The sequence below is a fragment of the Drosophila yakuba genome, chromosome X (assembly GCF_016746365.2).
Source record: "Drosophila yakuba strain Tai18E2 chromosome X, Prin_Dyak_Tai18E2_2.1, whole genome shotgun sequence".
NCBI classification, from domain to species: domain Eukaryota; kingdom Metazoa; phylum Arthropoda; class Insecta; order Diptera; family Drosophilidae; genus Drosophila; species Drosophila yakuba.
Window position 1 is genome coordinate 18,927,107 of NC_052526.2, and position 26,635 is coordinate 18,953,741.

Sequence of the window (26,635 nt, forward strand, 5' to 3'; positions counted from 1 at the left end):
GCATTTGCATACGACGTGGCCATACTCAACACCCTCTTCGAGTCGAAGTTAGAATAGGGGATTTTTTGCAACTCCTTTCCGAATTCTATAAGACTTACCAGAACCAGCATATCACCTATAGCAACCTGTTTCGAAACTATAGGTGCCAGGTTTTTAAAATTAACGATGAATAAGGTACAAAACAATCAAAAGTTAACATTCAGAATACTCAAAAAAGAGCTGGAAAAATATTGTGAAGAAAGTATGGATTCCATAAAAATGATTGTTGAACATAAAATGCATTTCAATCAAAGTAAAAGTACTAAGAAAAAATCGTTAAGTAGCAGCTCAAGTATTTTTCGTCATAGCAAATTACAACCAATTATATTTTAATGGGTAACTATTAAATTTAAGGCACCAACTGTCTTATCTTAATAAATAAAAGCCCCGTCTTCTGCGAAGATTAGCACGGAGTGAAACCTATCACTAGGAGATTGAGCAGCCAAACTTTCCCGAACGCAAACCCCATTGACATAGATAACCCTTATTTTTAGAGCTGAGTAAGAACATGGGTTAATTGGCTTGGGCTCCCCGTATTTTTGATGAGTTAGCCATAATAACTATCTATCTGATTTGGCCTAGATAGCACACTAGCTTCCCACAGCGTTTTGAACTTTGACAAAAAAATCCGTGCTATTCATTTAGCTTCGTAACGATCGCAGCGAAGTGAGCCATACGAAATTCCGTGTAAAATTGTATTGTATTTTGGCTAATCATCGGTGCTTTCTGGAAATGCGGAGTGGGTGGTGGTGGTGTTGGTGGTGTTGGTGGTGTTGGTGGTTTTGGTGGTTGTGGTTGTGTTGACCACGCGACAACCCATTGAGCATTTAACGGCAATTACGGAACGAGGGACGTCACAGAACCAACATATTTACCCTCCTTATCGCACCGCACACCCGCTGAAATTTCCCGAAAATGTGACCGAATAATGGTATTGCCAGAGCAACTGACTATTATTATTATAGCGCTGAGTCAGAAGTGCTCCTCGACTCATCGTTATCTCATTGACGCCGGAGTTGTCGGGTCTATTGCTCCGTGTATGGTATCTTGTATCTTGTATCTTGCATCTGCGTTGTATCTGCAGTAGCCCACGAAGCCCAGTATTTCATCATACTTTTCGTGATCGGCGACACGTGATGTGACGTAGTTGCAATTTCATGACGGGGCGAAAGGGTTAATGTCCACTACGATTGGAACATCTGGGGTTTTGGGGTATGTACATGTGATACATACTTATGCAAACAGCTACTTTTCTTTAGGAATATATTATATACACATATTTTATTGGCTTACATATCAACTAAATTAAAGGTTATTTGATCAACAATTTATACATTTAAGAAAATAGCCCTTTTAATAGTAGCAAAGAAGTTATAGTCTTATCATGAAATGCTGTTGCCAAGCAGAAACAAATAATATTCGCTTAAATGGCTGTTATCTGTCATATCGTTTTTACAAAATCTGTAGACAGTTTTAATCTCGGCAGGCAAACAGACTTAAAAATAAACACGCATTTAAATTTAACTTTGCCCAGTGGGGGAGTCCAATATCAGACACGCTAAGTGGGTAAACAAGTTAAAATTAGCAAAATCAACACAATTAAGATTAATAGAGCACTCACCCTTCTGCAACGCCCATGATGATCGCGAACGTACCCACGTTGGCAGCGATTTCCCCGCATATCGAGTAGCATTCCCTTGCCGAGGGCATCGGTGTTATTTTTGGCCTCCTCCTCGGCTTGTGTGGTATTCAATTGATTGAAATATATCACTCTGCCGCATTCAATGCACGAGGAGCCGAGCAGCAGAACCAGGAGCAGCAGCAGATTGAGAAGTCCCACAGTCGGCAGTAGAGATCGCATCTCGTTCCAAGGGTTTCGGTCGCACTGGTTTCACTGATTTCAAACTGGCCCGACACGACCAGCTTATCATCACCTGCTGATTAGCTTGTTTACTGGGAGCCACGAGTGTCCGAGTGTCGCACTGGACACTCTGGGAATCTCGCATTCAAATTATCTCAATATGCTTGCGCGCAGAATCGCTGCATACTTTTAGGCTGCTTCCCTATTTGCCTGCACTATACACTTTCTTAAGTTCAAACATAAGAGCATATAATAATGTAATGCCCTTAAAATAGTTTTACTTGTATATATTTAATGACAGACCTTTTTGGCAACCCAAATGTTAAGAATGTTCAACAATTCAATGGGACAAATGTCAAAGTATGACAATGTAAGAGCACTGCGTTAATGGGTTTTGATAAAAATATATTTTTTGGCACCAACAAACACATTTAACAGTGTTTACTCATTATGTGTTTACCTTAATTAATGTAGTTAAGGTGTAACTAAAAATTACTGCTGTGGCCGAGTTTTAGGTATTGGTTTTATTTTCATACGTTTAATCGTCTTACATCACATGGAGGAACTCTAGTTTTGTCTGTTCTCGTACCGCCTGCATTTCCTGGCATCCTGTGCAGTTCTCATCGTCCTGGTTGACTTTCTCTCTTACTTTCTCTTTTTTTTTGGGGGCGGGGCTCTTGTAGCTATTCTTCTATCGTGCGGTGGCGCCCGGCGCTGCTCGATATACGCAATTATCGGGATCCACGGTGATGAGCTCTATCAATAAAAGATGCAAAATAAACGTAGCATTAATATTTTGTATAATAGTATTATTATACGATTAAGTTACAACTAAAGCAATTAGCTTATGCGATTGCAAACTCACCCTGAGCCGCATCCTTGCCGCAGCTGCGTTGCCTTGTGTTCCTGGGCCTGCCCCTGGATCTTCGTGGCTCCTGCGCCGCCTCCCGCGTCGCCTCCTCCTCCGAGGTGGAGAGTGTCCTTTCCTGCGCTCTCCTGCGCGTCGTGGCCTGCACGACACTGATGGCTGGCTGCTCCTTCTCCTGCTCCTGCAGGATATTCTCGTTGGAGGAGTGCTTCGGCGGACGACGACGCCGCTGTCGCATCTTCTGTGAACTGAAGCTCTCCTCGCGAATCACCAGGGTGCCCGCCTTGCTGGTACGCAGGTAGTAACGCGGCGCCTTGACCACGTCCTCCTCCTGGGCGAACTCTGGCGAGGAGTGGCGGCCCTTCGACAGACTGAATCTCTCCAGAATGGAGCTTTGCGAGCGGCGGTAGCGTCGCTTCTCTCGCGGTCCCGAGCTCGACGAATTCAGGGTGGATGTGGAGGGGGGCGTGGGATAAACGGGCAGGTCCTCCGTCTCCTGGAAGCGAACGCCGCGCAGTGAACTGGAGCGCCGGGAGCTCACCGATGGCTCCCAGTTGGGCAGTTCGTGGGTGCTGAAGTCAATGCAGCTGCCGTGCGTTTTCCGCCGCCCACTTTCCCTACTCGAACTGGGCGTGGCCTCGCTGGGCGTCACTGTGGGCGTGGGCGTTACGGTGGGCGTGGCCTCTGCTATTCGTAGGCCATGGAAATTGCGCTCCAAATTGGCGGTGGCCGAACGCTTGCGACGCCGCTGCGAATCCCTGGATGTGTAGATCTCCTCCTTCTGGCCATCGGCATCCACCAGAAGATTGCCCGTGTGATCGTATAACAAGATCCTGGGCAGAGCAATGTTGCTGCAGCTGCGGGAGGTGCTCAGCTCCCAGTTCCAGTGCGGTGGCTTCTTCAGCTTCAGACTGAGCAAATTGGCCAGCGGATCATCCGCCTCCTCCTCCTCCTCCTGCAGAGCCTCATCATCTTCTGCAGCTTCGTGGGACATGGCGGCTCATCAGCTGCGGGTCCCCCCCTTTTTTTTTGTAGTGTAGATTTAAAGATCAGGGGTTGCGCTATGGGTTTTTGATCTTTTTGGGTCTTCGTTTGCTTCCACCTGTTGTTTGTCCGTTGTCCGTTGTTCTCTTGTTTGATCTGCCTTTATCTGCTGCTGCTGCTTCTTCTTCTTCATTCACGGCTGATCTTCTGCTTCTTCTTGTTTTTTTTGGTTGCTGCTTTGGCCTTTGGCCAATTTATTGTTTATCTCAACTATGTCTGTACAGGCGGCACTCGCTAAAAGGGCTTTGTCTTTCACTTTATTATTCTTCCTTTTCTATACGAATGTCATTTTGTTTTGCTTTTCTTTGTTTGCCATGGAACTGTTTTTATTTTTATTTTTCTTTGTTTTTATTTTGTATTCACAACTTATTTTGCTGTATTTTGCTGTATTTGGCTGTTCACTGTAGCCCGGCTTGACTGTGCTTTGAATGCTGCCCACGCTTCAATTATTTTTGGCTTCTTCTTGTCAGTATTCTCTCTCTTTTATGTTCTGCTATTAATAGTTGATCCGCTCCCAAAAGGCGTTCCCGAACGCTTTCCCAATTTTCCTTAACTCTCCCCCTCACCCCGCGGCCACTGGCGACACTTGAGTGGGACACACTGTGCCACTTTTTAGGGCCGTCACAGGAAAAACAAATGAGGAAAAAAAAACAAGTTCCAAGAACACAGAACACCGAAACTGAGTTTTATGGGCTGGCAAACAAAAACAGAGTGGCGAAAACAGAGCGATATTTTCCACAGTCAATTCTATATGCTTGTGTATATGCCAATGCTGTCTCTCTTTCTCTCTCTCTCTCCCTCTCTCTCGCTCACACCTTGGGGTTCCCCCAATCTCCCAAGCTCGCCGTCTCGCTCGGACTCGCGTCTGCCGTCTCGCTCTTTTCGATGACCGGCGATCAGCTGCGATCGCGTTGAGTTCCGCCCGCCAACGTGCCTCGTAGCCAACTGTTCGTCTTGGCCGCATCTAGTGGGCCGAAAAAAGCCAACCCCTGCCCCTGCCCCGCCCCCTGCCACGCACCCCTCCCCCACCCCCCTCTCACCCACTGGGAAGATCCACTGGCAATTTGCATATTTCACGCTCTCACAACGAAAACATTTTCCGAAAAAGATCAGCCAGGGAAATATCAATATGAATACCCTAGCATATCAGTTTCATAATTTTTAATATAATTTATAAAAATTAACATAAACTAAGTGAGCTATATAGCTAATAAAATACCAAATAAAAAGTAAATTATAAGAAACATTTTGTTTTAATAGAGTTACAAAGAAATTACCTATTAATCTTAAGAATAGCACTTTGCATTGCGATTGTTAATTTAAATAAACGTTAATTCCTAATACCTTAAAAAATCCTTGCTCACAACCGCTTTTTGATTCTTATCACACTTTTAGATCAGAGAATTACTAAGAATTTTAAGAGTAACATTTCTAAGGAATGTATTTTCCTTTAACACACGTGTTCTAACATTTTGACAACCGCAATCCACGTAATCTCCGCAAACATGTCACCAATTAATAATTCACAAATATTTTTTAAGCTGTCACCGACCACAGATCAAAGTGATAATGCCCCTTGAAGAATAAGTAGCGTATGAATATTTTCAGTGTGCACACTTTTGTTTATCTATCCCGTGCCACGCCCCGCGGCCGCCCACTTTTCGTGGCGAGGAAAACACACACAGTTTGCCGTTATGTTATTGGGAAATGACTGAAACATATGTGGCCGCCGTTGCTCGGCTAATTTGCACCACCCCGCCAACATTTTGCCATTGAAAAATGACAAACAAACAGGGGCAAAATGAAAAAGTGGCATAAAGAAACGCTGGGAAAATAAGGCGAATCGGGAAAATATGTATGGGTGGGAAAATGACTTTTCACATATTTCCCATCAGCTCGTCGAGCATATCGATGTGCGAGGTCCTGACACTGCCGACTGAGTCAGCTGCTCGGAAATGCGGCGACCAAGGAAACAGATCGAGAGATGCATAGATGCCCCTTTGGTGAAGAGGAAACATTGGATACATTATTAAATGTATTCCCGATTCAGTAGGTTAAGAACTGAAGAACTCACAGCAATTGTTCAGTAAGAATTTGTCACAATCGGAAGATAGATTCTATGGCATCAATGATTTCATTGTTTCTATGAGATCCTATGAGTTTCCATTCGATTTTTGATTTTCACAGCATAAGCAAACTGCAGATTTGTTTGGCCTCGCAAAAATATTTCTACACATTGTACTAGTCGCAATATTTGTGGATTTATTAATTATGTGCCTCGCTGACTTCGATATGCCCAAGAAAACAGGCGGCCCATTTCCGCCATCTGTCGCAGATGCCCCTCCCACTTTCGAAGGCGGGGGGCGGAGTGGAGAGGAGGGGGTGGGGCTTTTAGCCAAACTCGAGGCAATTATGTTTGCGGCTAATTTGTTGCGCGTCCGTGGTGGAAATCTAATTTATGCGGACATTGATGCATCGTCACGAGGCGTGAGCCGCAATTATGCGCAACGGACCGAAAGTATGCAACATCCTGGTGCGTTCTACACCAATTCTTCCCCCAACTCGCCGCCTCGCCCAAGGGTTCAAGGTCAGAAGGTTATCGAATTTGATAAGCTTCCGCACAGTTTTGGTTCCGTGCGCGAAGCTTGCAAGAGAAGCTGCCCCAAAGTAGTTCAGCTGCAGACAACGCGATGAGCACATACCTGTTACTAATTCTACTCCTGGGAATCTCCTGCCTGGAGATTTCTCAGGCTCGCTCTCTTCCGGAGCAGAAGCGTCAAAGATACGTGCGCAGACGCATATCGCCCGACAATCCCGATCTGGAGATTATCGAGGTCAAGGAGGTGTTCTATGTGCGGCGGCCCAAGAAGGTGGTCGTCCCACTCGATTCTGCCGAATTAGACTGGAGAGTTCGCTGCGATTTCGATCCAAGTCTACCAGAGTGTTAGAAAGAACATGAAAATCATCGAAGAAAGCATCATTCGAACACTGATTTCCCTTATTGCAGGTGGGGATTATTTAAAGAAGCCCATCGCTGCCACCAGGCCACCCACAACCACAACTACAACTACAACCACTGCGGCGCCCACAACCACCAGCACCACCACCACCACCACCACCACTCGTAGAACCACCACCACTACAGAGCCTGTGGATGAGTCTATGGAGCGTAGGATTCGCTGTGAATTCGATCCCACGGCAGAGGAATGTGAGCATAGTCGCCAAATACCTTTGATTCAAGATCTACATATGTGTTGCTCAACTTTCAGGTGCACCATCAACCACTTCTACAACAACCAGCACCACAACAACCACAACGGAAACACCTGTTCTTTCCGACTCAGACGACCATATACCCAGCTTTGAAACTACAGAACACACTAGAGTTTCTGATTACGTAATCCTCGAACCGGATGAGAAGGTCCCAGAGGAAACAAGTTCAGATGAAGAAATCCCACTGGTTGGGCCCTTTAGCGACGAGGATCAAGTAGACCAAGAAGATCAAGAAGATCTAGAAGATCAGGAAGATCAGGAGGATGACGCTGATATGGACACGGCTTACGACCTAAACGATAGCGAAATCCACTCCATTGGGGCTCATGATGACGGCACCTGGAATTAGACTTAGAGCCAAATGAAAAGCAGCAAATGATCGGAGTAATTGCAGTTCGATTCGATCTGTTAGCTTAATTGAACGTCAATAAAATGGCAATTGCGGAACTACGAGACGTTTTTCCCCAAACATAAAAAATGATGTAGACGTGCTTTAAGAACTCTTAGTACCTGTATCAGTATTAAGATCTCTCCCTCAAATATTCGCAGTTTTTCGAGAATGTTTTGGCCTCGCCAATTGTTATATAATCACCAGTAGCTCGTGCCATTGTGGGTCAATTCCAGATAAGTGCGTCTGAGTCGAGTGTGAATACCAATTGAACGCATCTCGTCTAGTATATATATGTGTTCTATTTATATGCCATATTTGTCACAGCTTCCGGCTTAACGAGGAAATAATCGTATTTATTTAGGAAATCGCAACGATACAGGGATATATATTTTTATATATATATATGTATGTGAAAGGGCAACATTATCGGGATGATCATAGCGGAATCATCGGCCTGCAGCTGTATCTCCATCTATATCATTGTGTATTTTGTATCTTTGTCGAGTTGTGCTTAAATCAGCGCACAATTGCGATGATTGTTGCCGTTTGCCAATTGAATTAAAGAAAATGCGAAGCAAGTGACACACAAAGGCGACGGCGATTCGAATAAAATGGGTGGAAATCGAGGCGCCTCAGGTCAGTCCAGCATCAGTGGAGTCAACGTTCAGTCTGGTTTTTAGTGTGGATAAAGCCAAAGGAACGAAAATATATCTCGAGACAATATGAATAGCTTGCAAGGATCGCTGGTGCTCCTGCTGCTCGCCGGAGTTTTTCTTCAGGGTCAGGCGGGGCTCTTCGATTGCGAGGACAAGATACCCGGACTTGGAGATGTCACCGATAAGATATCAGAGATAACCGGCAGCAGTACCAGTTCGGAGCATGAGGTGCGCGATTTCTTCAAGAACGTCGGTTGCCACATCAAGGAGGGAGCCAAGAAGCTGGGCGAGAAGGCCAAGGACTTGGGCACGGAACTCAAAGAGGGTGCCCAGAAGCTGGGCGAGAAGGCCAAGGTTCTGGGTAGCGATCTCAAGGATCGCTTCGACGACTTTCGCGACAAGCTGGCCAAGGATTCCGCCGAGGAGATGAGCAAGGATCGCGGCTTCCTGGCCAACGTGGAGATCATCAATCCGGACATCCTCAAGGGCGAGCAACAATGTGGGCATGGCCACATTCTGGATGCCTTGGGCAACTGCAGCAAGTTGAGGAAATAGTCCTTCAAGAGACGCAACCCGTTCCCCTCCCCTCCCCTCCCGTTAACGTTTAAGTTTTTTTTATGATTTTTTTTGTGTGTAAATAAAAATGGAAAGTAAAAATACAAATATGGAAGAGCACTATTTATTGGTATGTGATTTTATTAATTAATTAAATACGCCGTCGATGGGCATCCAAATTTAGATACTTTATCTTTTTGTCAATTTTGAGACTATTCAGGTATTCTATACCTCGTTGAATTCGTAATTAAATTTTCAATCGAACTGTATTCCATATATACCATATATCAGTATTTTGATCAGAACATTCATAATATTGGTTCAAATATGGAATGTCATACCTCGTTGAGTTTGTAAATAAATTATAATATTATTATTATTTTTTTTTGGCATTTTTTGCAATTTTTGATGACAAAAAATCGTACAAAAACTGCGAAAATTTACACAATAATTATTTTCCCCAAATCCGTCAAAAATTAATAGATATATTCAGCATTAATAATTGGCTGCTTAATACAGTTATTCTTTCATTTTTATGATCAATTTCGACCAAGTTATACAAAAGTTGTCTTCATTTGGCGAAAAGCAGTATTTTCATCAATAAATGATTTGTTTTTTGAGCATTAATTTAATGATATTTGTCTGAATATAATAAATCGCCTTTCCTCGCTGAGCTTGTAATTAAATTCGCAATTAAAAGGTGTTCTAAAATGGGAATTCAATTGTTTTGCAACCTATTATAATATCCTTTATTTATCTTTATACAAAATTGCGGACATTTTTTGCAATAGTTGTTTAAAGAAACGAAAATACTGATTGTATATTTGAGAGGCCGAATGTAAGTTGAACTTGATGGACTTTACAATTGCCATAAGTACCCATAAATATTTCTCCTTTTCCATTTTTTCTCTATTACATTCTGGAGAATTCTCTGGCTCTCCGGTCCCGCTCGCCTTTCCCATTTCCCCAGTCTCAGTTTCTCTAGGCCTCTCTTTTCGCTCGCCGAAAATGCATTTCTGTTGCCCGACGACTTTCTCGCCGAGTTTCGCCGCTCGCCAACCCAATGGCCCAGCCCAAAAGCCACAAGATACAAAGAACTTGGTCAAGTGGCTACGACTGCGGCTGCAAACGGGTTTCAGTCGATTGCGGTGCCTCAGAGGCGATACACGACGATATTCGATATTCGAGATTCGAAATTTGAGATTTGAGATTTGAGATTTGTGACTTAAGATTCGAGATCCACAATTGCGATGACTAATTCACTGACCATCGCCGTATTTTTGGCTAGCCTGTGCCTCTTCGCCAGCTTTGGCCAAATGCGAGCAGCCTCCATTGTCTGCGGATCGGAAGCAAAGTCTGCAGAGGATGCGGACTCGGTGACCACTCCCAGTCCCAGTGAGGTCAACAAGTTCGTCCACAGCCTGCAGTGCACGCTGGAGAAGGCCAAGCCCTGGATAGCCAACATCGAGAAGGAGGCCAAGATATTGGAGGAGAAGGCCAGGGATGTCACCAGATCGCTCTTCCAGCGCATAAATAAGCTGGTCAATGTGCTCGCCTCGCCGGCCAACTCTGAAAAGGATATGGAAAAGGACAAGGATGAGCAGAAGGATAAGGTACCGGAGGAGGTCGGCACCACAACCACCACTTCCACATCGGAGGCAACCAGCTCGTCCAAAAATGATCTTAAGGAGGAACTGACCACTTCTGCGCCCCCCGTTCACTTGGACTGGCTGGAGGATCATGCCAATGAGGTGGACTACATACCAGAGAAGAACTAATGCAGCACTAAGTTAAGCCATATGCTAATGAATATGTATACCAACTAATAAATTATTTTGCTCTTTATGGGATGAGCATCTCCTATTTATTAAATTGCAGCGTTTCATTTCGTAGGTTTACTATAATTTACAACTGGTATACAAATAAGTAAGTTCAGGTATACAACATATTTTATATATTATCATTTCTAATACATCTTTTATGTTTGCAGAATTTACTTCAATATCAACAGTCGAGAGCAAAAGGGTCAATGTGTTTGTAGTTCAAGTCCGTTGTTTACGAATAAAATCTTGAATTTAGCATAACTGGAAGCCAAAAAACTTGTTGGGACTACGGGGCCAATTGGGTTTTAAGTTCTTGATGAACCGCTTCCTCCACTTTGGTGACTCACTACACTTGTGATTCTTTTCCGACTTTCTCTTCTGGACTTTTCTTCCCGCTGTGGTGGTTATTGGCCAAAAATAAACAAACAGCCTGCTAACTGAAGCCCTGCAACTCTGGCATAACTTGTGAGCCGGTTTTGGTGTCAACGGATCAGTGAATCAGTAAATCAGTGAATCAGTGAATCATCCAAGCGACAGGAGGCTCTTTGGACCGAACTCACTGGATGGGCTTCAATTGCTAATTGCCAGTCGTCGGGAAAGATGCAGCTTCTGGGCACCTGCGGACTGCTGATCGTCATCATCATCATCATCGTCATCACCACCCTGTCATTGCCAATTATCCAGGGTATGGTGTGGTCCGGATTCATATGCTCTGCAAGGGATCATCGCGGCTGCTGCTACAATTGGGTTTATCCCACGCGACCAATACCGCCATGTGCTCCTCTAATCCGTCGCAATTCGGTGCGAAAAAATGGGACAACACAATGAGTTACAAGAACAAATAATACTAATTTTTTCTTAATTTTTAAGAAACAAAACAATGCACTTTGAAAGCCCAACACCACAAAGAAAAAATTACGCAGCGCAATACTCACTCAAATAACAACTGCAGTGGATTATATTATAAGTATATTTTTTTTGTAGCGTGAATAAAGAATTAATGATATAATGATTAATCAGAATCTATATCAGAAATGAAATAATTGTCTTTCACAAGTTATCTGTGCTATGGGCAAACAAATTGGGCTGAAAATAATATCAAATTGAGTGTTGGTTGACAACATTTGATAGTTGTTTGAAATATAATAACGCTTCCGTTGGCTTCGTCAATTTGTGTTGATTATCCATCAATTTCGCGTTAAATTTGTGTAAACAATAAGTACACAATAAGTTAATGGAGCACACATGTATAACACTTTTTACTTGGAGTAGCGAATGAACTGAATTGAACTTGTAATTTACGTAATTCTTTCATAATTTTCTGTAATAATCTGTACCAAAATTACAACACTTATTTGCAATTCAATTGAACAAGCTTTTTGAACTATTTAAAAGTAATTACTTGTACATAGCAAGTTTCTTGATCGACTATTATTCTACAATTATATGTGTAAATATTCTAATGCATTGAAAAAAAACGTATAGTCTCGAAAAATGTATTTCATTACAACAAGATGAGAGATTGATTTAAATTATCAATGTTTTATGCTAATACTTAAATCAGAATAATGCCATTGTTCTGCCGTTGGCTCGTTGGCTGTTCGTTTCAGAGTCTTGCAGAAGTTCAGTCTCGTTTCTCGCAGTGCACTGGAGCTTCGACTGCGAAAAAGCTAGAGCAGTTCGCATTGAGTGAGCGCCGAACAACCGATCGCACGAACGCAACTTGTTTGGGCTTTAGTTTGCAGCCATGGTGGATAGGGGGTGACTGGGGCGGGGGGGCTAAAGTGTTAGGAGGAGGGGGGAGGAACCGGTTGGCGGAGATCGGAGATCGGAGAACCGAGATTTCAGATCGTAGATCGCCGTCTCGGAGCGGACCGCTCAGTCAGTCAGTCGCGTTGTCAAGCTGAAAGCGTCGAGATGAAATCGCTCGTGGTGTGCTCTTGGATTGGATTGGTCCTGCTGATGGCCGCTGGCCAAGTGCGTGCCGAGTGTGATGAGGCCAAGAGTCCCGAGGACAGCGATTTCAAGCACTTCTTCAAGAACCTCGGCTGCAAGGTCAACCAGGGGGCCAAGGAGGTGGCCGAGGCTGCCAAGCCCTACACCGACAAGATCGGCGAGGGCGCCAAGGAGTTTGGCAGCTCGGTGGCCCACAAGTATGATGAACTGAAGCACAAGCTGACCGACGAGCCCTCGACCACGCCCAAGGTGCCAGTGGCCTATGACGCACCCACCGAGAAGGTCCTTTTGGCCCCCATCGGCGGACCCAGCACCCCAATTCCATGAGGTCAGCCAGCAAACTTGATCCGATCCAAAATCCCAGTTCATCATTAATAGTCTGTTAATCTTATGATTACAGGGATTTTGTTGTCGCCCTCCTTTGTGCTGCATAAGATTTCTTTGTTTTTTTTTTTCTTTGTGATCTATATTAATAAAAACTGAAGTGATGTTGGAATCGTGAGCTCTGTGTTTTTTGCGATTCAAAGTACAGCTGATAAACGGGGATCACAGATCGATGGTTATCAGTAGGGGGCTAATTAAGTTAGACACACAAGGGAAACCACAAATCAATTTTAATCATCATGGCATCATTGAGCCATAAACAGTTCACCCAAAAACCCAAATCAAGTAGAATAACAAAATCTAATCATACATATATGGTTATATTAGCATATTCAATCGAAGAAACTACATGCGGTGAAAAGTTCTGCTTATAATCTCTTATTCCTAAGCATTCATTTTGTACAACAGACAGTTCAATGTACTTTTTTTCTCAAGTAGACAAAGTTTTGATGTTGAATTATTGGTAAAAAACAAGGCAACAAAAGATCGACAGCTTAAAGCAATAAAAACTGGATGGCAAAGAGAGCCGCAAGTGATTTGCATTCGAATCGTAATTATTCAAGTTGTTACCGCACTGTAAACATTTGCTTCTGAGAACTGAAGTCAAGCACAATAACACTCAACTGCGATCATAAAGACACCATCATATGAACGCCTTCCCCTCCCCCCTCTACAAACACTGGCGATCCATCAGCAACCTTTATTCACCGCCGATCGAAATTATATAGTCGAGATGCTGCTGATCAGTCAGCATGACGGGCATCTGTTTATTTTGTGGCCTATAATTTATGAGGGATGTATTCGAGTTTGCATCGGGGAATCCACGGACTACATTGTTAACCAGTTAATTAATATATGTATTTAAAAAGTGATCTACTTTTGAGTTGGCATGCCCCTTTGTCGAACAGAAACAAATTACAACTGGCTAACCAAAGCTAAATACATATGATATGATATGCTAGAAATAAGAAAAGAAAAAAGCGGACATGCAAATATCAGATAACAAATACGTTTTAGGCAAGAATAAATATTTATTTATGATTATAGCTTAGCGTAATATTTTAAAATTGCCTTTAAATGATTAGTTAGCATTCCACATTGTTTTACTTAGCTATTTAAGTTGTTTTTAATTGGCAGGTTCCACATGACATAAATTTCAGGAACCTAACACCAGTAGTGCCCTCTGCCCTCCAGTAATCTGCGATATTTCTGGGAAAGTTCCCATTTTGTAGCCGTGTGTAATATATACTTTTTATAGCCTCTAGACGTTTGTCTTGTCACTCACAGCTTGTTTACATTTCGGTCAGCTTCTATTTGATCGACTTGCCTTCATTTAGCTAATTCGTTTATTCACTTATGAGTGCGGATGTCCCAATGTCAAGTGGGTAAAAAAGCGTAAATTTTTCAATGAATGTCGTGACATTTGCAGCATGCCAAGTAGGATTTCCCGATCGATTGATCGAATTACAACTTGTTTTTGCCCCCAATTGAATGAGTTCCCAGGTTACTTACATATAGTACATACGAACATTGATCTTACGTAAGTGGGGGGTATTACTCATAGTGCCTGAACTTTAGCACGCAGTTTTGGGATGAGGCCGTTCTATTTGGGATTTCCGCAATGGCTTGACTTTAGTTTTTTGTGGCTACTGTGAACTGGTTGTTAGACTAATTGTTCTATTGTGCAAATTACTCATGAATTGCACATGCGTCGCAGTGTCGAAACCCGAAACAATTAAGGCAATCAGCATACACAGCCAACTGACTCACATGTCACAATTAACAAATAAAAACTGCCAACGAAAATAAACACTTCACATAAATCAGATTTTCGCTTTGGGTTTTTGAAAGCAGAGTTGAAATTGCAGCTGAATGTGAAGAGGATTCGTTTTCAACAGCAACGGAGTGTCACTTGTTTAAGGGCAAATGACCAGAACAATATTTTTATAGCAATTCACATACAAAGCGTATTAAATTATTCACTTAGAGTTCGTACTCTGTGCGCCTTAAAATGTTTATTTCACAGATTCAGTGTGTTTTTGGCTTGCAGATAGTTAAGGATATTTATTTCTAATATACAAATGCTGGATAAAATATTTAACAGCCAAAAATGTGACACAAACTGTAAATTTTAATTACATTTAAAAACTAGTATGCAAGAACACGGTTGCAAAGCTTTTATTCATAAAAACTTTAATGGAATTGTAATGCCCCGTAGCAATTTCCAATATTCCCTCTACACTATGATAATCAAATTGTGGCATAAATATTAAAGTGTAGAGGAATCTGTTTATCTGAGCTGCAGCTGCAACTCCGCGCCACTTTCGATAAGTTTCCGGCTGGCAAACATTCGCCTGGTATTTTTTGGCTTTTCCCTTGTTTTCCCCCGGCAGAACTTTGCAGACGAGGCAGGTTGCTCATACGCACAGTTGCACCGCCAGGCTGTTTTTTGGGCTCCGGATGGGGGGGGGGGGGGGGGGGGAGGGGGACTTTTGAGGACTACGAGAACGACAGTCATTACCGCCAAAGTTTTGTCGGCCAACGTACTTTCGAGACAGCCATCTCATGGGCATCGAATTATGACACTTTTAGTGGTTTCTGCTAACTACGCTGCGCCCAAAGGAGCAAACAGGACGAGAGGCGAAAGCGGATCCTGCTGAGCGCAGACAGAGACCCCAAAAACTGTCTTTGTATTTTAGCAAGTTTTGCCTTTTGGATTTGTTTGCAACTTTACTTCGATTTCAGCCAACACAAACTGGCAACAATTGTTGGCGTGGCAAAGCCGAGGAGAAATACCAGTTCCTTCACGATCCCACATTCACTGAAAATTTCAGTCCCAATGAAATCTGAAAAATTCCATTAAATAATGTGTAATTACGCATGTATTTTTATTAATAAATTTATTTTAAAGTTGAAGCGACCAGTGTTCAATTAAACACTATTATCTGATTCTATTTTTAAACAAAATTGAATCGTATATTTGTGCGTTATAAGTCTTAAAGTTTATTTTCAATTCGTTTTCCATTACACATATATTTTGAATTCTATTTAAACTAGACTAATAAATAAACCCATAGAAAACCTAAAAAAAAAACACAACAGAACTTCAATTTGTGTATAGTTTTAGCCAGCAGCTTTTCCGTTTCCCAATGTTTTCATTTTCATACTTGTCCTTTCTGTTACTCTCATCCGCTTCAGTGTTTGTTTTTCGTTTTTTTTTTTTTTTTTTTTTGGGTGCTGCTGCTTCTTTTTTAACTTAAAAGTTTATCAATAAAATTATGACAGAAAACTTTTTAATTTGACACACAATACTCGTAGACACGAATCCGTATGCGTTTGGGGACACTTTCCCAACCGCATCCACATCCGCTTTTTATTCGATATAGTTGCCGAGATGCGAACAAATAAATAAGCAAAGAAAAAAAAATGCGGAAAATATGCAGTCATCAGCCTATCACAGAGATAACTATCATTAGGCACTGGGAAAAGGGGGCGTGGCTCAGCCCGTGAGACTCTTCAGCTTGTTCTTCTTCTCCACCGCCAAACTGTTGGCAAACTGTTTATCTGCCTCGGATTTGTACTCAGCCAGATTGTACTTGGTGGCCTGCAAGCCAGATATGTGTACGAATCAAATATTTGCACAACAAATATGTTAGATACTATACTATATAGGACTAATACTTACGTTTAGAGCCGTGCTGAACTCGCTCATGGCCAACTTTTGAAGGCCCCGGAAGTTCCTGCCCAGAATGCGACCCAGTTCATAGCGGGAGATCTGGAAGGCCTCCGTAGTCGTGGGCTCCTCGCTATTACTGCCACTCTCCTCGCCACTAATAGACTTTGTGGAAGAGAAAAGATTTGTAAGCTATATACTGATTCATTCTGTGGCAGGACTCACAGTTTTCTCCGTTGTCACCCTGGGACGAATGGTGGGTTTTTCGGGACCTGGATCACTGAATTGCTCATTGACAGTATTGTAGATGTCGTTCAGAGTGTTGCGCGTATCTGTGTATTGCTATACAATATGTATATGTATATATGTAATATAGAAAATATGTTTCAATATAACCACTCACATCCACTATGAGATTCTTGGTGATGACCATTTTCTGAAAGAAGTCCCAGAAGATTCCGCGCTTGTGTCGTATATGCGGCGCATCCTGGCCACTCGGATCCTTGCCCTCCACCAAAACCAGGCTCATCAGCAGGATGCCGCCAATCAACAGGATCGACGTTAACTGTCCTTTTTGCCCAAACTGCATGCTGTGAACAGGAAAAGAAAAAGACACACGCAAATATTTCATTATTGTAGTGCTCTTTGTGTGATTAATCCATTGCAAATTGCATCGATCAATGGCAGATTCTGTCATCGGCGGACAAAAAAAATAAAGTGAAGGCAATAGAAGTGACACGCCCCCGCAGAGGCGGTGCATAAATCATTTTCGGTGACAGCTCTTTCAAAAAGGAGAACAGCAACGCCAGCAAGCGATATTGAAATGGAAATTGGTAGGGGGATTGGGAAATGGGAAATGGGAATGTGGGGAATACCGCGAAAATAGAGGTCAATAACAGGAGGCGTTGAGAGTCGGAAAATGCATTCAAATAAACACCGAAAATGCCGTGAATAAATGTTTCAATTACTTTTCAAAACTTGTTTAATATATTAAGTGTAACCCAGCAATTAAAACATGCATGTGAAATGATTTCTATTCTTTGCCTTTGCACTAAAAGTAAGAAAAGCTAAACAAACTCATGTCTGTGAAAATTTCTATGCAGAAACCGCATTTCCCAGATCTTTGAGACAAATTTGCGCCTAATTAATATAACTCGCTAACTACAAGAAATGGTAATTGTCCAAGTTGTCCAGTGGAAAATGGGAAATGGGAAAACTGTTTCGCGGCATTTTCACTGCGCCCCTGAAAGTATGCAGCAGAAATTGCGTGACAATCAAATTTGCAATATTTAGTCAACTTTTCCGCTGCTTTCGGTGAAATTCCCCTGCAATTTGTGTAAAATGCACATTTTTTCACTCTTTGTTTTTAATGCGCGTAATTAGGAAAATTTGGAAAGTAGCTTAATAAATTTTTACATTTTAATTGCATTCTGCATTTGTGCTGGCCAAATGCAATGCGCACAAAAATATTCAAATGCCATTTAATGTCACAATGCGGCTGTGTTTTTGCGTTATTTAAGCCCCTTTGGGCTAAAAGAGTTAATAGAAAACAGCAATTGGCCACGGGTAAAAGCCAAAAACTGGCCGCTTAATTGTTTGCCCATAATTTCCAACGCAATGTGAAAATAATTTAAATTATTTCAATGCCACCCCAACTCAGCAATACCAACAATATAATATATATGTATGTATATGTACATTGATTATATTATATTTGCTACATTTTGCCGCATTTTGCGTTCGATTATGCTGCAATTGAAAATGCAATGGCCAGAATTGATGAAATTATAGCCCGAAAAAATGGCACAAACTATGTAAAAATATTATTGAAATCATTCGAATCACTATCAGGGCTTTGTGTGCACTTCCATTTTCCAAATGAAATGTAATTACAGCGAAATGGTTTGAATATGGCAAGAAATTGAATCAAATTATTAGAATTCTTGGAATATAAGCTATTGCCTGACATCTTACTTTTCCGAAATTATTTTAATTTTTCTACCAGTGTGGCTAATTGGGCAGCTGTCGGCTGAATGGCTGAATTGGCGCATTTGTTTTGATTGCTGGCCATTTGCCGAAAACGTTGGCACTTCATTTTCCCCATTTCCCCATCACGCAGGCAAATCTGATTGATGGTCGAGGGGTGTGCAGGGTATAAATTTGCCGACAATGGGCTTGAGGTCAAGTCAGCTGAGTACCGAATCGAAATACCCAATCAAAATCTGAAGCACTGAAACTACACTGCGAATGTATACTTTTCGATATGTGTGTTCAGTGAGCGGCGAATGGGAAAATGTCCAAATCTGATACCCTTTAAGGGATTGGGTGACTTTAGTGCGAACATATTGGTCATTTTTAATGAAAATATTAGGAAGGTACACAATTCCAGCCAAAAAAGTTAACTGGAAAATGCAATTTAACGCCGCCCTGTTGCGTATTTTTTCAGCACGCAATCAATAACTAAAGTTTATATTTCAAATTTGTTTACAGGTAGTGTCGACTGTCGTCTGTGGATTATTTTACCATAATTTCCTCGCTACCTGGACAACCAAATTCGGACTGGATATCCCATCGCACTACACATATTCCTGGGTATCGTTGAGCGAAGAAGTCAATTGCTGTTGGCTCCGTAGACAATCGTTTGATGCTTTAATGCTACTCAAGTGCTCAAACTCTTTTGCCAGGCGAATGATGATGCAACAACAACAACAACAACAACGACCGGAATAACAACAACAACAACAACAACAGCAAATTGCCAAAAATAAAAGAAAAAAACAGTACCAAGAAGCAGAGCAAAAAAAGTACTTGAAGTGAAAACTTTTGCTTTTTCGAGAGCGTTCTATGCTATCCTATACACTCCTTCCCAGTCTCCAAAAAAGAAAAGGAAACGAAAAAAAGCAGTGCCATAAAAATGCATGGCTCACACACACTGCACACATATGCATATCTTTATTCCCATAGATTGCCTGTTGTAGCGTAAGGCAATCAGCAGGAAAAGCAGAAGGAGCTGCTACTCTACTCTCGCCTTCCAAAAAAAAAAGGACGAAAACGAAACGAAACGGTACATATAACAGACAAACATTTCATTTCATTGAGTTGAGTTGAGTTGAGTTGAGACGAGTTTTTCGGATGGGTAGTGCACTTGAGCTCTCTGCCAGCGTCTTTGGAGCCCAAGTTGCACCCGCATCCATTGCATCCACATGCCCCCAAGTTGAACACCCAAAATATCTTTGCATATGAGCGAAGTGATTGCTTAATTGCCAAAATTCATTGCACAGATTGATAAAGGGTACAAAAAAAAAATTCTTTGAAGTCCTTATTGCCAATTCCATAGCAAATGGACAGCACATGCACGTTGCACACAGCTGTCAAGGATATAGGAGCATTTACCAAATGTTATCAAGAACTATGATGGGAAATTAGCATTGGGGGCATGCATCAAAATGGATTTGTTTGGGAATTTATGTGCGTTACTTGCCTAGCAATTTGAGCACAATTCAATTATAATGTGATATTCTTTTAAAAAGGATTAAGTGTAGTTGTAAATATTTATCAAAAACCATTCCAAATCACTTGAAATTCATATAGCTTTCTGCCTGCGGATAAGCTGTAGCAAACTTTCAGTTACTTCAAACTGGTTTTCCAATCCTCGAGGATCATTTGAGGCGAAGACTTGATCATGGCCCTATTTTGAATCCAATAGGAATCCTCTTTCAGTATCCCCCTTTCAGTATCCCCCTTTCTAGCCCATCTCTTTGTAGACCATTTCTGTTTGCCTTGGCAACTTTGTCGCCGCTCAACCGCTTTCTTTCGCTCACCTGCACTTGCAGCTCCTTTCACCTGATATTTCTCCTTCTCGTTCAGCGTGTTGTCGTTATCAGCGTCTTGGCCGCACTTGTTGTTGTTGCTGGCGCTTCTGCTGCTTGGAGCATTTTAATTATGCCCTAATGGCGCATAATAGCTATCCCCCTCCCTCTCCCTCTCCCACTTCCTTCACCGCCAATCTACTGTCCCATTCTGGCTGACTCTCATTACTGAAGGACTAAAGGCATTGGCATTTTTGGATGCCCGCTTCCGTTTGCCAACTTGGCCCATTTTTCGACTAGATTTCCGGTTAAGTTTGTCGACTCCACCCACCACTTCCCCTTCCCCTTCCGCTCCTGTCTTCAGGTAAATTTGCACTGCCCCGCAGCTCGGCTAACCCTTTTTTCACTGCCCAAATACCCTGTAAGTTGAGCAGTTTAGCACATGGCATATATGTTAAAATTATTTACAGCTTTTGGAAATGGAAAGCCAAACGTGTTTTTGGTGCACTTCTTGATCATTCTGATTTCAGAATTTTCTATGCTAAATAGTTAGCATCCATAGCTTGCCTATCTTGGACCCATCATACCTCTGATACCCTTTCTTTTTTGTCCCTTGCCTTTTGGCTTTTTGCACTATTTGGATGACGGCAACGCCACCCTTTCTTTTCTTTCTGCCTTTCTGCCTTTCTTCTTCATTTTGCTTACTTTTGTTACCAGTTTTTCGGCAATTCTCGTTGCACTTTTGTGCACGCTTTGATTATTTTATTGCCCCCCCCCCCCTCGTTGCCCGCGCCCTTGTTCAAACTTCATTTGAAATTAAAACTTTTTCGGCGGTGGAAGCGAGATGGCGATGGATGGAAAATGGAGAATGGAAAATGGAGAACGGCAAAATCGCATTCTTGATTATGTTTTCCAACTGGCTCATCAACTGGCCAACAAAACTTTGTAATTATATCAATGAGAGCTGGCCGTAGGGAAATTTGGGGGGGGTGATGGAGAATACAGGGGGGAGGGGGGGCCTTGGCATTTAAATCGGACTTTTCGATGGCTAGCCGAAAATCAATCAATTTTCGTCTCTGCTCTCAAAATATTTTTGCATGGCATTTCAATTAAATTTGATTTGATTTGATGCAATGCTATGTGATTCCATTCGATTCGTTTCGACGCTCAGCGCTCTCTCAAGCTTTGTTTTCAGTGCACTGAGCAAAACGATTGTCAGCCCATCAATCTCGATTAATATTTAATTGCGCATTAACTATTCGTTTCAGGTGACATATACACACTTACCAAAAACGTGCATAATAAATTCGCAGCTACTGTGTGATAGTTTATTATTCAAGAGCTTTATTGAAAATAGTAAAATGCAGTATGAAAATCCCCTTCTACACATGATTCTAAAATGCTCAAAAAAAAAAAGGACACAAGCGGATTTTAATAAGTATCTGCATGCATTCGGGGCTTTGGCAAGTGCTTGTTTGATTTTCCCTGTGTGGCCGAAACTCTCTTTTTGTGTGCTTGTGTTGGTAAACACACTCGAACAGAGCGGCTGAAGAGGGGAGGGGAAAGGCAGAAGGGAAATGAGCAAGGACAATGGAGAGAGGAGAAAGGAGAAAGGGTTTCTACGCCTGAGACAACGAAAGCAACTCAAACTGACGATGTGCCTGGCATATTGTTCATGTAACTAATGATACACACACACACACACATGCTTGCACGCCAGGACTAAGCGCACAAGGACCTGCAAAAAGCGAGGGGTATAGATGCAGAGACAGAGAGAGAGAGAGAAAGAGAGAGAGAGAGTTAGAGAGAGACAGAGGGAGAGAGACAGTGCGACAATTGCTGCCTTGGATCTCGCCTCATTTTGCATTTGCATGCTAAGTACCAATTAAACGAGACTTAAGAGCGATTTAAATGTCCTCGATATGTTGCCGACGCCGACGCCGGCAGCGAAGCCAGCAGAGATTTACCGTTGTATACGCTCCTAGGTGTGTGCGTGTGCATGCGTGTGTGTGGAAGGTGTGCATGTGTGCTAGAGTGGTTGTCCCAGGAAATATTCCCCAAGGGTCTACAGTGGCATTTGAAAGTTCAATTGCACTATTCACTTCTTTCGCTTCTTAGATACAGACAGCTCAAATTAATATGATTTAATAACATTTATTTACTTTGCTAAACACTTGACTAGTTTAACTGAAATTCCTTACAGTATGCCACTAAGTTACACCACTTCCCGTGTCAGTTTCTAATAGAAAGAATTTCCAGATCCTTCGGCTGTTGGCATACTTTTGGCGCCCACTGTGCCACCGTAGTGGCAGCATAAATTATGCGAATCGATGGCATCTTATCAACATTTGTCACTGCTGCACACTGGCGCCCGACGACTACGCACACACAGCCACATTTGTCCACCTGAAAATGCATTTGCCCCCGATTTCTGCCCCGTTTCCCTAATTTCCCTCAGCCCTCATCCCTCAGCCAAGCAAGCAAACCCAAATCGCAATACCATCCGGAATCCAGAATCCAGAATCCAGAATCCAGCATTTTCCGTGCTGCAATTCGATTTCCATTTCGGCAATTTCAGTTTCGGTTTCAGGGTTTCGATTTCTGTTTCTGTTTCTGTTTTGGTTTCGGTTCGTGTGCATTGCTGTGTGTGAGCGAAATTATCGAGTTACATTTTGCCAATTTTTGTTGATTACACACACGCACACATCCAACCTCTTAACCCATTACAGCAAAACCATCAACCCATCCAATTGATTCAACCCGTTGAGTTTTGAAGTTTGGTCCCCCGCCCCCCGCACTTGGCGTAATGTAATGAAAAATAAATAAATCCTACGTGGCCATAAACCTGCGCAGTCATAAAATGTGCGTTTATTGAAATTAAAACCTGGCCAACATGGGTTAAGGGGGGACTTTAGGTGTCGAGTCGGAAGCGATCATAAAACTAAAACAGAGACACAAACTTGACCGAGGCAAAGTCTTGCATAATAAATGCTAATAAAGCTTTACGATGATGGCCTGGACAAGGGGGTGGGTGGTTCAGGGATATACTGCCACTGCCACCCTCCCCCCTGCCCCCTCCCCCACTGACCCAAGGACACACATATGTTCCACGCCCCTTCCCATGAAATCCCCTCCTCACAACGTGGGCGCCACGTAAAAGTTAAACAACACGAAATTCCATTAAGCGAATGGATTGCCATTCATAACTGTCCTCGGGAATGTGTGTCTGTCTGTAGGTGAGTGTGTGTGTCTGTCTGTAGGTGAGTGTGTGTGTCTGTCTGTAGGTGAGTGTGTGTGTGTGTGTCAGTGGGTGACTCTGTGTATGTGTCTGTGTGTTCGTGGGTGTGTGCATGTAGGTGTAGTCGTGTAAACAACACCAACTAGCGCAGGGCAACAAAAGTTGCCCGAAAATGAATGGCAACCATTTATTGATATCCAGAAGGGCGGCCGAAAAGGTCCTGAAAAAATATATGAGCAGAAGGATATATTTCGAGCCAACTGTTTAAAGTTATTTTATTCAAGAAATATTTGCTGGGACCTATAGAAGCCGTTTAACAAACATTCGGAGGTAGCACTAAGAAGCGTAGTCAGCAAGTTATTGTTCTAGTAATAGTTATAGCTCCTATTCAGCTATATGGTTGCCATTTCAAAGGAGTATTAAGTATCTCTCGATTCCATAATTAATTAATATTATACGATCGAAAATCAGAATTGTGATTCAATTTAATATAATCAAAGCAAAATAGGGCTTCAGTTGAAATCCGAGACAACAGAGCGAGCAAACCACAGGCCACCACTAAAACAGAACCGCATCCACCCAAAATACATCCAAATACATCCAAATACATCCAAATACATCCAGATACACACACCAACACAACACGCCCGCACACATGCATAACTAAGGAGTCGACGAAGGCAAACAAACAAACAAACAAACAAACAAGGATACACCACCCCAGGAAAAGCCCCCCCTGGAAACTGCCGGGAAACCCGCTTTTCGCACACCCCCGGCGCATTGCTTTCATGTGTTTACTTTGGCCATCGCATAAAGGTGACCAGACTCTGTGATATGTCATTTATTTTCAGCGCTGGCCGCGCCCGCCATTTGTAAACTCAACCGGAAAATTGCTTTTCTCAGCGCGTAGTGTTTCACCGCCCCGAACCCTTTTCCCCCCTCCCCCGTTTTCGCTTTAGTTTTTCCGCTGCTAATGGCTGGCTGACTAACAAAAAAAAAAAACAAACTGAAAAATACAAAATATAGCATTCAAAAGTGTACTGTTTCGCCATGGGCTAAAAAAAAGGAAAGCACAAAGAATTTAGAGGAAAAACTGTTTACAGTTGTAATTAAATTCACAATCGCGGGGGTCTTCTATTTAATTGTGGGGCATCAACATTATTTCAAGTGGCAAGTGGCAGAAGAAGCAGGACAGCAGGACAGCAGGATGGCCGGACAGGAGGACAGCGGGGTGCCACACCAGCCATAGGGGGCGTATACGTGATCGCCGAGGCAAGCTCATAACTCATAATACGTATACGCCCCATCGTCTTGGGCCGGCTACGTGCCAACTGTCAAAAGGCGGCATCCTGCAGCGTGGCATTCCCTTTCCTGCTTCCATTTTCGCAGCAAGTCAATAAATAAAACATACATATTGATATTGCCATGTTTTTTGAGCTGCTAGCTGGTTGCTGGTAGCTAGAGCAGCAACACTTTAAGTTATCCCTTGCAGGAATATACGAACCCCGCTGCATTCGAAAACTACTCTTAATTTTTCAGTGCAGCTGCATAAACACATTTGTTAGTCTACCGATTACTTATCGCTCCACAACATTTTATCTGCAACTGTCGGTTTCCCACACTCAAAATGTGTGCCTGGGAAATGCCAAACGGCGGGCAAATGAAAAGCAAAATTAGTTGAGACCACAAACCAAGTTATGCTCGCAATAAAAACTGGCAACATCTTGATTTGAATTGGTTGCAAATTTTCGTATTTACTACGAAGATTCTACCTAAAATCACATAAAAGCATAGCCTAACTAGCAAATAAAATTCTAAAATAGCTATCCCTTGATTCTGATTTGTTGAGAGAAAAAAAAAACAATTAACCTTCGGGCTGCTATGACTCACAGCACAGGTAATTATATATCCATTTATAGTTGCCATATGTTCAATATATGCCAATCGTTTTAATTGACAGTATAAATATTTTCTTGGCTAATCAATTTGTATCTGTCTCCACGCCGATGACACTCATAAAATGCGCTTGAAAAAAAAAACAATAAGCAATAAAAAAAAGCCCTCAAAGTGGAATTGAAAATATAAAACAAAACAGAAAAAAAGCTGAAAAAAACAACAATGGCTAATGCTAATCATGAAACAACTATCGACCGAAGCGCAACCTTGACTTTCATACCAAAAACCCAAGCGACAAACCCCGATTCCCCCGCCTCAAGGTCATCCGCTGGTTTTCTCCGAATATTTCGATTGTATTTGGATTCTTTTGGCCAATTGTCGTGTCGCTTTTGGCCGCAAATGGAAACCGGTAAGTAAAGAAGCCAGCGATGCGGCCACATTGACAGGTGGTAATTGATGGGCGAGGGCCGAGGACCGAGTTGTTACTTGGCTTTTTTGCATTTTGATTAACATTCGCTTGGTCAGTTGGTCAATTGAAGTTTTTGGGTTGGCTTCTCGAAAGTGTGATTTATTTGCATTGTACGGTGATAGTTGGGAAATTATTTGCCTTGCCTCTGTGCTGACGCATTTGTTGGTTGGTTAAATTGATTTGGCTTAAATGCAACAATGGCACGTAGTTATTCGCATGACAGTTTTTCAATAATCACTTTCGAACTTCATAATACAGAAACGAATTTTCATTATATACTTTGAAAACCAGGAAATTTGCATTGGTGAAAAAACCCCAAAAGAAAACTTCGTGTTGCAATTCATTTGACTCGATTTGCGTTCGATTTCGGTTAATTTCCCGTCTCATGCGTCTGGTAGATTTCTTTTTTTCACTTGCAGCATTTCCTCAAGCTGCGTAATGGGAAAAGCCTCGATTGTTTTCCTTGCCACCACATGTGGCGCCTATCAATTTGCACAAATTGCACACACTTGCCACTCATATGTTAATCTCCCTCGCAAGTTGCATAACCAACTGCATTTTGCCGATGCAGCCAGCAGTTTGCTGAAAGATGAGGCAATTGGGTCACTATTGTTTACACGCCGCTGCGCATGCGTCGCTGCCTTCAGCTGAAAAGCCAGCAATGCCGATTTAAAATTCACCAAAAATTCAAAACCCAACC

At 42.4% G+C, this 26,635-nt stretch overlaps 7 protein-coding genes across 7 annotated transcripts; 4 read left to right on the forward strand and 3 right to left on the reverse strand.

Annotated features, from left to right (window-relative positions):
- Positions 1-1,301: 1,301 nt before the first annotated feature.
- Positions 1,302-1,943, reverse strand: LOC6525952. The gene is made up of 2 exons (XM_002101736.4): positions 1,661-1,943; positions 1,302-1,597 (listed from the first exon to the last, which is right to left on the reverse strand). The coding sequence occupies exons 1-2, from the start codon at positions 1,898-1,900 to the stop codon at positions 1,589-1,591; spliced, it is 249 nt and encodes an 82-aa protein (XP_002101772.1). The 5' UTR covers positions 1,901-1,943; the 3' UTR covers positions 1,302-1,588.
- A 466-nt stretch (positions 1,944-2,409) lies between these two features.
- LOC6525953 lies at positions 2,410-4,768 on the reverse strand. The gene is made up of 2 exons (XM_002101737.4): positions 2,766-4,768; positions 2,410-2,656 (listed from the first exon to the last, which is right to left on the reverse strand). Exons 1-2 carry the CDS (start codon positions 3,760-3,762, stop codon positions 2,592-2,594), a joined length of 1,062 nt encoding a protein of 353 aa, XP_002101773.1. The 5' UTR covers positions 3,763-4,768; the 3' UTR covers positions 2,410-2,591.
- A 1,699-nt stretch (positions 4,769-6,467) lies between these two features.
- LOC6525954 (PH domain-containing protein DDB_G0287875) lies at positions 6,468-7,535 on the forward strand. Its single transcript, XM_002101738.4, has 3 exons — positions 6,468-6,755; positions 6,820-7,020; positions 7,082-7,535. Exons 1-3 carry the CDS (start codon positions 6,503-6,505, stop codon positions 7,432-7,434), a joined length of 807 nt encoding a protein of 268 aa, XP_002101774.1. The 5' UTR covers positions 6,468-6,502; the 3' UTR covers positions 7,435-7,535.
- Positions 7,536-8,105: 570 nt separating this feature from the next.
- Positions 8,106-8,810, forward strand: LOC6525955. Its single transcript, XM_002101739.3, has one exon. The coding sequence runs from the start codon at positions 8,199-8,201 to the stop codon at positions 8,685-8,687; it is 489 nt and encodes a 162-aa protein (XP_002101775.1). The 5' UTR covers positions 8,106-8,198; the 3' UTR covers positions 8,688-8,810.
- A 983-nt stretch (positions 8,811-9,793) lies between these two features.
- Positions 9,794-10,559, forward strand: LOC6525956. Its single transcript, XM_002101740.4, has one exon. It carries the CDS (start codon positions 9,938-9,940, stop codon positions 10,463-10,465), a length of 528 nt encoding a protein of 175 aa, XP_002101776.1. The 5' UTR covers positions 9,794-9,937; the 3' UTR covers positions 10,466-10,559.
- Positions 10,560-12,385: 1,826 nt separating this feature from the next.
- Positions 12,386-12,968, forward strand: LOC6525958. The gene is made up of 2 exons (XM_002101742.3): positions 12,386-12,794; positions 12,867-12,968. The coding sequence occupies exon 1, from the start codon at positions 12,428-12,430 to the stop codon at positions 12,791-12,793; it is 366 nt and encodes a 121-aa protein (XP_002101778.1). The 5' UTR covers positions 12,386-12,427; the 3' UTR covers position 12,794; positions 12,867-12,968.
- Positions 12,969-15,816: 2,848 nt separating this feature from the next.
- LOC6525959 lies at positions 15,817-17,112 on the reverse strand. Its single transcript, XM_002101743.4, has 4 exons — positions 16,927-17,112; positions 16,749-16,865; positions 16,536-16,688; positions 15,817-16,454 (listed from the first exon to the last, which is right to left on the reverse strand). The coding sequence occupies exons 1-4, from the start codon at positions 17,110-17,112 to the stop codon at positions 16,350-16,352; spliced, it is 561 nt and encodes a 186-aa protein (XP_002101779.1). The 3' UTR covers positions 15,817-16,349.
- Positions 17,113-26,635: the final 9,523 nt, after the last annotated feature.